This window comes from Sinocyclocheilus rhinocerous, unplaced genomic scaffold, assembly GCF_001515625.1.
Source record: "Sinocyclocheilus rhinocerous isolate Xijiao unplaced genomic scaffold, SAMN03320098_v1.1 scaffold677, whole genome shotgun sequence".
NCBI classification, from domain to species: domain Eukaryota; kingdom Metazoa; phylum Chordata; class Actinopteri; order Cypriniformes; family Cyprinidae; genus Sinocyclocheilus; species Sinocyclocheilus rhinocerous.
This window is the reverse complement of record NW_015633185.1, coordinates 2467335-2476950: the sequence shown is the minus strand read 5'-3', so window position 1 is coordinate 2476950 and position 9616 is coordinate 2467335. Positions and strand designations below refer to the sequence as shown.

Here is a 9616-nt window from a genome sequence, read left to right as displayed (position 1 = left end):
GGTAATATATATATATATATATATATATATATATATATATATATAAAAATCGGAAATGTGTTTAAAGACATATCACCGTTATTGAAAAAAATATATTTCGCGATACATATTGATATTGAATTATTGTCCAGCCCTAGTTTGATGAATATTTACTGGTTGATGTATATGGTCGGATAGATAAGGATACATAGATATAGGTGGCTAGATACGATAGAATGATAAATGCAGTTAATACAATATGCTAGAAAATGGGTGGGCAAACCTGCCTTTTGTTTGGTTTTAAATTATTTTGTCTTGTTTTCACAGGCCAGGCCATGGAGATTGGGAGTGCTGCCCTCAACATCCTGGTAGAATGCTGGGACGGGCACCTCACGCCTCCGGAGGTAGCGTCACTCGCAGACCGTGCATCACGAGCTCGGGATCCCAACATGGTGCGTGCTGCGGCAGAGCTGGCTTTGAGCTGCTTGCCTCACGCTCACGCCCTCAACCCCAACGAGATTCAGAGAGCCCTGGTGCAGTGCAAGGAGCAGGTATTGTCCAGCACATCCTACATTCATTGCACATAATAATCCATACATTTTTACTCTAATGATATAATAATCATCTGCTTGTTGCCTTTAAAGAACACATTTCTACATTGTTCTCTTTTCAGGATAATGTGATGCTGGAGAAAGCTTGCATGGCAGTTGAGGAGGCTGCAAAGGGAGGCGGTGTTTATCCTGAGGTCTTGTTCGAGGTGGCTCACCAGTGGTATTGGCTGTACGAGCAAACAGTGGGTGGAGGCTCTGGGGCCCAGCGAGAGGGGTCCGGCCGCTGTGGGGCCAATGGTGGAGCAGGGAGAACGCCACCCGAGGGAAGCTGTGGTATCCTGGATAACACGGGAGCCTTGGATCCATCAGGTGTTGCATCTGTAACTACAACAGTGACAGCAGCCGCCGTAGTACCTGTCATTTCTGTTGGCTCCACCATCTACCAGTCACACGCACTGCCGGGCTCAGTCATGGGACACACGCAAGGCCTGCATCCCTACACCACCATCCAAACCCATCTGCCAACCGTCTGCACCCCCCAGTACCTGGGCCACCCCCTTCAGCACATTCCCCGTCCTGTCTTCCCTGTGTCTGGGACGGCCTACCCACAAGTATGAGCTCTCTTTCTTTCCTTGTGATATGATTTATGAGTTTCAATTATTTGTGCTTAGAATTTTTATTTCAGTCTGTAATATTATTTGTCTGCATTTAACTGAAGATGATAAATACTAAACTTAAACACTAATGCAGACTATTACTTGGCAGTCAGTGATGCATAGCGCAACATTCCTGGCAGAATATAAATGGAGAGAGACTCCTACCAGTTTGTTTATATGTGTATGATGATCTTTACAACTATTCCCTTGGATTAACTTAATTTTGTGGCTTTTAATTTTTTGACGGCAGGTATATGACTCAAGGAAGGCGTATCCAAGCGGTTTTAAGAGCATCTGTTTGTCTTCTCAGGGAATGCACCCTGCTTTTATTGGTGCTCAGTACCCATTCTCTGTGGCCACTGGCCCTCATCCTCCTATGGCAGCGACTGCTGTCACATTCCCTGGAGTTCCTGTGCCGTCCATGACTCAGATCGCTGTCCACCCGTACCATACCGCAGAGGCAGCCCTACCTCTTAGCACTACTGTGGCAGGTAAGAACAAGAAGTTAGATTACAATTCCATTTTAACATGAAGACAATTTTTGGGCATATTATCGAATGTTATTTAGATTAGGGCTGGACAATAATTCAATATCAATATGTATCGCGATATAATTTTTTTCAATAACGGTGATATGATTTTTAAACACATTTCCGATATTTCGATATACATTACCAGTTTCCCTTTATAATGTTACAAAAGATTTCTATTTCAGATAAATAGTGTTCATATCGATATCGGAATTATATCGTATCGGCCGAAATTAAGAAATATATCGTGATATCAATTTTTGCCATATCGTCCAGCCCTAATTTAGATTAATGCTGAATAGATGCAAGGTTTTTTGACTTTTGCAGCGGTTTGCCAGAAATTAAAGGGGTGGTTGATTGCGATTTCACTTTTTTAACGTTAGTTAATGTGTAATGTTGCTGTTTGAGCATAAACAATATCTGCAAAGTTACGAAGTTGAAAGTTCAATGCAAACGGCATTTTTTAAAATTCTGGCAGTTTAATGCCTACAAAAACGGCTGGTAGGGACTACAAGAAGTTACTTCCCGGGTTCGTGACATCACAAACACAGATAAAAGCAGGAAATTGATCAGCGCGTTTCTCAGAGAAGGGACAGAGCAGTGTGGAATAGAGGTAAATTATGTGAAAAATAATACGTTTTAAAAAAAAAACGAAGCATTAACACGTGTTAGACTGCACTCCATAAACACAATCAAGCCTAGAAAAAAAACAGTGAACCACCCCTTTAATAGTACTTTCATCCGATGTAATTGAAATTATGTATAATTGCAAGAGAAGAGAGAGCCAAATCAGGCCTTTGAATAGCTGTTTGATTCTATGTAAGGGTGGTTCTTCACATGTTGAGATCACATGACCAACTGTAAAATTTATTATATCTCAGAAAGCTTTGAATATTTGGTATCGATCCACAAAAATTCAAAACCAATGGACCATTTTCAGACTGTGATGTGTTTCCACAATTATTAACATAAAAAATCTACCAAAGTTTTTTTTTTTTTTTTTTAAATAAACCAATATACATTGTAACAGAAAATTAGTTAACACTGCTGCTGCTGAGTATTTCTAATACAACGGCTGAAGGAGTGATGGCAAATTTGACATCTTTCAGTAACCACACCAAAAAAAAAGACAGCCTTCTGTCATAGGACAGGTCACAGTCTAAGAGACTTGATGTCACAACTTGCTAGTCAAAATGGCCTTTGCATGATAGAATAATCAGTGAAGAAAAATTAAAATTAATCAGGAATCGTTTTAGAATTGGGTTGTGACTCCTTGAATCGAAATTGGATCTAATTGTGAGATTCCCACTCCTAATTATCAGACACTTTCAGTTGTGGAATAATTAATCTGTTATTATTTACTCATGGGTGGCAAATATTACATGTACAAATATTACATTTACTCATTTAGCCATCTGAAGATTTTAACCAAAGTGACTTACATAAGCAATTTGTCACAGAGGCAACAATATTCATAGTGTACATTGTACAATGTCAGGTTTGTTAGAAAGGTAGATTATTAAACAAGCTTTTAAAGCAGAAGTGAAATGCAGAAAAGAAGAGATTTTTGTGTTTGTGTGTTTGCAAAGCTCTACAATGGCACTGGTAGAGAAAAGACCACACCTCTAGGTGTGAATATATATAATTCAAGGCCAGTGAAATGATTATTTAGTGCACCTTTACTTCAGTGCAGACAAGAGTTCATTACAGTTCTTACCAGTTCACCAGAGATTGTTGGGAAGCCATGCTATCAGACAGTTGGCAAATTCATAGACAGACACCATGGACATCCTCTCATCTTTTTTTTTGCCCAGCAGGAGGAGTACACTCAGGCTCCACCATCCAGGCCATACAGGGGGCTCCTCTTCCAGGACTCTCGTCCCAGCCCGCCTCACTGGTCAGCGCACCCTTCCCTGTGGAAGACGAGCAGCACAATCAACCAATCAGCCAGCAGGGCCTGCACTACCTCCACTCGGCCTACAGAGTCGGTAAGGACGCATGATTTCTAATTGCATAGACCCTTTAGGGCATGGCTTGCCTGTCCTTATGTTGCTGTTTTGCACCCATTAGGATCCATCTGGTCCTGAATTGTGGTGATTAATTATCAAGAGAGGTGAGGGAGAGATCGGTTGAGTCCATGTTGCAGGACTGACAAAGAACTCTCACAGTGAGAAATATTAATTAAGGCATGATTTCCGTTATATCAGTACTCATAAGTCCTGGAGATTAGGACGTTGGGTGCATGTGCCAATTCAATACATGATCAGTACAGTGTCGTTCAGTACAGAGTGTTAATGGTGAAATCTTCCTGTCCTCATTTAGGCATGCTGGCCTTGGAGATGTTGGGAAGGAGGGCCCACAATGATCATCCAAACAACTTTTCCCGTAGCCCCCCGTACACTGAAGACGTCAAATGGCTGTTGGGCCTGGCTGCTCGTCTTGGTATGCCCACATATCTTTGCAATATATCCTATAGGAAAACAATTTTTCTAAAGTCCTGTTTCATTTCCTGTTACCCGCTATAATAGCTGGAAGTAGACTGTAAATGATGTGTTGACAGTTTACCTTGGCTTCAGCGGACAAGAGAGGAGAGGTGATTTAACAGCAGAGTTATTGACATCCTGATATCTTTCTTCTAACTCTGAGCTTTATCCCATGCTGATCACAGCTTGTTGCCAGTTTTCATGGGCCTAAATGTTACAATTGAAAATGTAGAAGTAGACAATATTTTGCCATGTTCAGGTTAGGCATTAGGGTTATGACGGTGAGTAAATTTTCCCACAAATGACACAAAGTTTAAATAAAGTAAAAATCAGCAAACAATGTGGAACCAATTAAATAAGAAACGAATGTTTAAAAAAGCTTCCAAAATCACCTTAGATAAATGGCAAAAGTCAACGGGCTTTTCAAAATTAAAAATATTGCCAAACAGGCGCTTTTGCATTTCGTTTCGAATCTAAATCATTCGCGATCGTCTACAGTTTTTAATTGTAGTGTCTGTTCTTTTACTGAACTAAATGATTTTTATTACTATAAAAAATCAAAACGACGGTGGGGGGTCGGTGACGCGGTGGGCAAGTGACGTAACCGGTGTTGCGGCTTAACACCGGTATCACCGTCAGCACCATCTATCGCAGCAAGCCTATTAGGCATCTAATGAAATGACTAGTGTATGTCTTGTTGCTTTGCTAATGGTCCCCACTGGAATGGATGAATAGCTTAATTAATCAGATGGTAATGACATACACCTGCACATGCTTCATTTAAAGGGATATTCTGGGTTAAATACATTTTAAACTGTATTTGCCAAGCAGCGCATAGACTAGTACAGACTGTGTGAGTGAACTGACTGCAATTTCCCCTCCGTTATCACTCCACCAGCCCTTCAACTTTTAAAAATCCAATTTTTTGCTTTAGATACTCCACTTACTCTAGTCTGGAACATCACAAACAAACAAGTGTGGTGAAACATCCAAGTTGCTTTTTAATACTAAATGTCAGCACACTTAAATCGCAACTTGACAAAGGAAATTCCAGGGCTGTTGATTGATCAGAATATTTAATGGCATAATTTGGTTAATGCTTTCAGTTCCAAGATAACTAAATAACAGGCCTTTGTGGAATTATTAAATTGAAGCACACCTTCATGTATAATTTATCTTTTTATTTGAACATTTTCTGTTATATTTTTGCATTGAAATGTAGATATTATTGAATTTATTTAAAAAATTTACATTTTAATGTATTTGGATGTAATGTAACATACTCTCAGCCCAGTAAAAACATTGGGCCCTTCTGTTCTATATTTTCTCAAACTGCATCAAAATGCACAGGAAATGAAAATACAATACAATAATATAAGATTAATTATATTATAAAACAATTTACCTCAGATTTTATGGATGTAATCTATAAAAATGCAGTCCTCCACAGTTGTTTTGCATTAACATTTCTACCACTTAATGTGTTTAACTTGTGGGTGATATTTCACTTGCTGAGCTTCGATGATAATTACATTTCACCGTATAAAGAATGCAAATTACTTTACCACAATAAAATATCCGGTCTGGGTTTGATTTATGACTAAATTATTCATAAAGATGGTCATATCTGGTCTGGGTTTGATTTATGACTAAATTATTCATAAAGATGGTCTTTCTCAAATTTACTGAGGTGTTAAGCTATAGCTGTGATCCCGAGATATTCTGTCTTGGACTTATAGGCTCTTTGTATCTTATGTATCTGGGGAAAAAGTGAAATGTAAACAAAACAAGCAAAGCAATGCAGTGATGGGCAAGAAAAAGACCATATTGAAATGGTTGTTGTGTATTGACAGTGCTTTTTGCACTGATTTAAATGATAATCAGAATAATAAATTATAATTAAATTGAAAGAAACTTAAGAATTAAAAAAAGAACACAATGTATCAGAGATTCTTTTTAGAATGTTTCCTTATTCTTCTCCCTCTGCCTATATTTCTCCTCAGGTGTGAACTACGTGTACCAGTTTTGTGTTGGGGCAGCGAAAGGTGTTCTTAGTCCGTTTGTCCTGCAGGAGATCATAATGGAGGCTCTGCAGAGGTTAAACCCTGCACATATCCACGCACACCTCCGCACTCCAGCCTTCCACCAGCTCGTGCAGCGCTGCCAGCAGGCCTACTTACAGGTACAGACTCACAAATCCCTAAGATTCAGCCTGGGGAACTAATCACGCTGACATTATTACTAATAACATCCCTAATTGGATGAAATGCTGAAAAAAATCCGTACCCTGATGATGACGATGATCCACCAGGAGCGACATGCATTCTTCCACTGACAGAAGCAGTTAAAATTACACTCTAACACATGAGATGATCCGTCGCAGCTGACATTTTGTATTGAATGCGGTGCAGCCATCTCAAAGTTCGTTTTCATATTCGTTAGACTTAGTTTCAAGTTTCAAGTAGAGAATTTGAGTAGGGTTTTAGAGCATTCAAGTGGTGCCGAGGGTGGATTGTGACGGCATTGTCGCCCACACTGAATATAAATTTTGCATGAACAATTCTGGAGTGTTAAAGCTAGAGAGGGAAGCCTGAGTCCGTTCACAGGATGGAGCATACTGATGAGAGAGCATCAAACACACTGTGACAGCCCAAAGCCAAGAGCGGCTTCCTAGAGAAGCAGCGCACACATACGATCTCTCCCTCGCACACACAGACACGCTCTTACAGTTACCTGCTAGCTGGCTCAGAGGCTTTATTTTGCTATTTCAAAGAGGTTTCAATTTGTCGCATGGGCAAACAATGCACATGTCTGCGCAAGTGGCCACTCTCGTGGTGGCATTAAATTTTAAAATGCCCAGATCAAGGAGAGACTCACTCTACCGCATGTCTGCCACTGTAAATCTTTGCAAATGATTGTTGGGTAAATGTGAAAGGGAGACTGTGCCAGCTCTAATCCACTCTCTCCATGCGTGGATAATGAGATGAGGGACCGAGAGGCCGTACTCAAGCAGAAACCTACCCAGACTGTCACTGAGTCATTTTGTACGTCGCTGGTGGGAAATGCATTCCATATGCTGCGTGTCCCTATAAACATCCGGGGACGTGATGCTTCATAACCTGTTTACATATTATTAAAACAGGTTCAGGTTAGTGCCATCTAGTAGCAAGAATATTTATGAATTTATCATGTCGCACATGTTTAACCACAGGGAGATCAAAAAGGCATGACGGTAATGAAATGTTGTTGAACAACAAGTAAACGCAATTAGAACTAGAAACTAAACTAAACTCAAAACCCCAGAGTAAGTGCCATGTATTGTTTAGTTATTTATTTATTAAATATATATTCTTGTATTTATGTATTCATCAGCTTGCAAACTAAATGCATAATGAAATACTGGTTTGAGTTAGTTAAATTGTTTTACCTTGTAGATTAGCTTAAAGCTTCTGCAAAGAAAAGTAAAATTACTCCATTAAAAAATCTGAAACAATGAAACAATATTATAATATTAATTTACATTGTCACAAATTTGAGGTTAAACATGCGTATCTACCTTTAAAATCTCTTTCATCCAGCTTTCATCTCTTAAAAGCTCCTTGTTTTTCCACTTCATTCCAACAACAAAAAAATTCTTTGTGATTTTCCATTTTAAGTTTAATATGTTGTTCTTCCTTTAAAACGGTTCTTTTTTTCCCATTGAATATAATTGGCAAAAAATATGAGATGGGATGAAAAATTTTATTTCAACAGTTTTGAATTGCTTGCAAAGCTTCTAACTTTGAAACACATTTTCTCAAGGAAATGCAAAAGTATAAACATTTAGTTTTTTCTTCCATCTCATTTTTCCCCCATCACCAGAACTTTTGCGTTCCCCTGAGAAGCTTGTAACTATTTTTATTATGAGTGTTGAAAACAGTTGTGCTGCTTAATATTTTTGTGGAAACTAATACTAGTTTTTTTCAGGATTCTTTGTTGAATAGAAAGTTCAAAAGAACAGCATTTATTTAAAATAGAAATCTTTGCAGAAACTAAGAAATGTCTTTACAGTTTATCTGGGCAATGTAACAGTTTTGTAAGTAAAAACATTAAAGGGGGCATAACACACAAGCCCTCTACGAACACCTTGGCAATTGAATCGCCATTGGCTAGTAAATGAGCACCCCATAATGACACCCAGAGGCCTCATCGGAGCACACCAGGCAGATCTTATGTGTGTTTCCGCCGGGCTTGACTGATCCAGACGAACTGGAGCTGCTCGCTTCAGGCCTTGCCAAAGAGCTGGAACACAAAAAAATAAGGACAGTTTAAGACATTTCAAATGAAATGAAATATATATAGTTCAATCATGACAACTCTCGGAAGATTTTAGCATGGTGATGCAGCCCTCTACGAACACCTTGGCAATTGAATCTTGGTTGGCTAGTAAATTTTTTTGTTTACTCGCCAGGCTGATAAATATATACATACACATATACATATATACACACATATACACACACATACACATACATACACACACACATATATACACACACATATACACACACACACACACACACACATATACATACACCAATATACACACACACATATACATACACATATACACACACACATATACACACACATACACAAACACACACATACACACACACACACATATACACACATACATATACATACACACATAAACATACACGCATATACACATACACACACATATATATACATATATATGTTTGTTTGTGAAATGGCACAGTTTTATAAATATCTGAAAGTACTCTCTTAACATCCGTTAGTCAAGCATTATAATATGATAATCAATGTTATTTAATGATAGAACTTTTGTAATTAGAATTAAAACTTGATAACCATGTATGAATGCATATTAGTCATTTTAACTGAACTTCGGACTGGTGGTGACGATGTGCAAATCCAATGTTGAACTGGGCCTTGTTTATAAAACGTTCGTCAACAAAACACACTTGTGAAACTCCGTTGCTGCCCCGGAAAAACAAACTGTATCCACTGTTTACATAACGCTGGGTTTTTTAGGAAGCTGAACAACTTATCTTTCCCTTACAACCAAAAACACTTCTTTGGATTGGAGACTGCCGCCGGATGAAGCGCGTTGATAGGCGCAATCTCGCTCTTGCTCTGGTCGATGCGGGCGCACTCTTCCGGGAGAAATGCCCATATAAGCCATTCCACCCTCGTCTACGTCATGAAGAGCCACGATCGAAAAAAACTCTCCGAAACTTGTACGAACCCGGACCAGATTTTTGGCACAGAAATACTCAGTCATACGTCCAAATTGTTTTTTGAAACTTTGTCCATGCTTATCATGAGAATCCAACTCTTTAACAGTGTAAACAACTCTGAATGCATGAAACAGCATTGTACCCCCCCTTTAA

General features: G+C 38.9%; 1 protein-coding gene across 5 annotated transcripts in view; it reads left to right on the top strand.

Moving 5' to 3' along the window:
• Window positions 1-9616, top strand: part of LOC107743573 (zinc finger SWIM domain-containing protein 8-like) — a 46002-nt gene that overhangs the window by 34693 nt on the left and 1693 nt on the right. The window contains exons 21-26 of one of the 5 annotated variants that reach the window (XM_016556893.1): window positions 307-530; window positions 653-1141; window positions 1437-1677; window positions 3531-3704; window positions 4039-4158; window positions 6203-6381. In XM_016556893.1, coding sequence (XP_016412379.1) covers window positions 307-530; window positions 653-1141; window positions 1437-1677; window positions 3531-3704; window positions 4039-4158; window positions 6203-6381 — 1427 coding nt within the window. Of the gene's footprint in view, window positions 1-306; window positions 531-652; window positions 1142-1436; window positions 1678-3530; window positions 3705-3786; window positions 3830-4038; window positions 4159-6202; window positions 6382-9616 lie in introns of those variants that run through there. The other 4 variants (XM_016556896.1, XM_016556895.1, XM_016556894.1 and 1 more) reach the window with 4 other exon arrangements.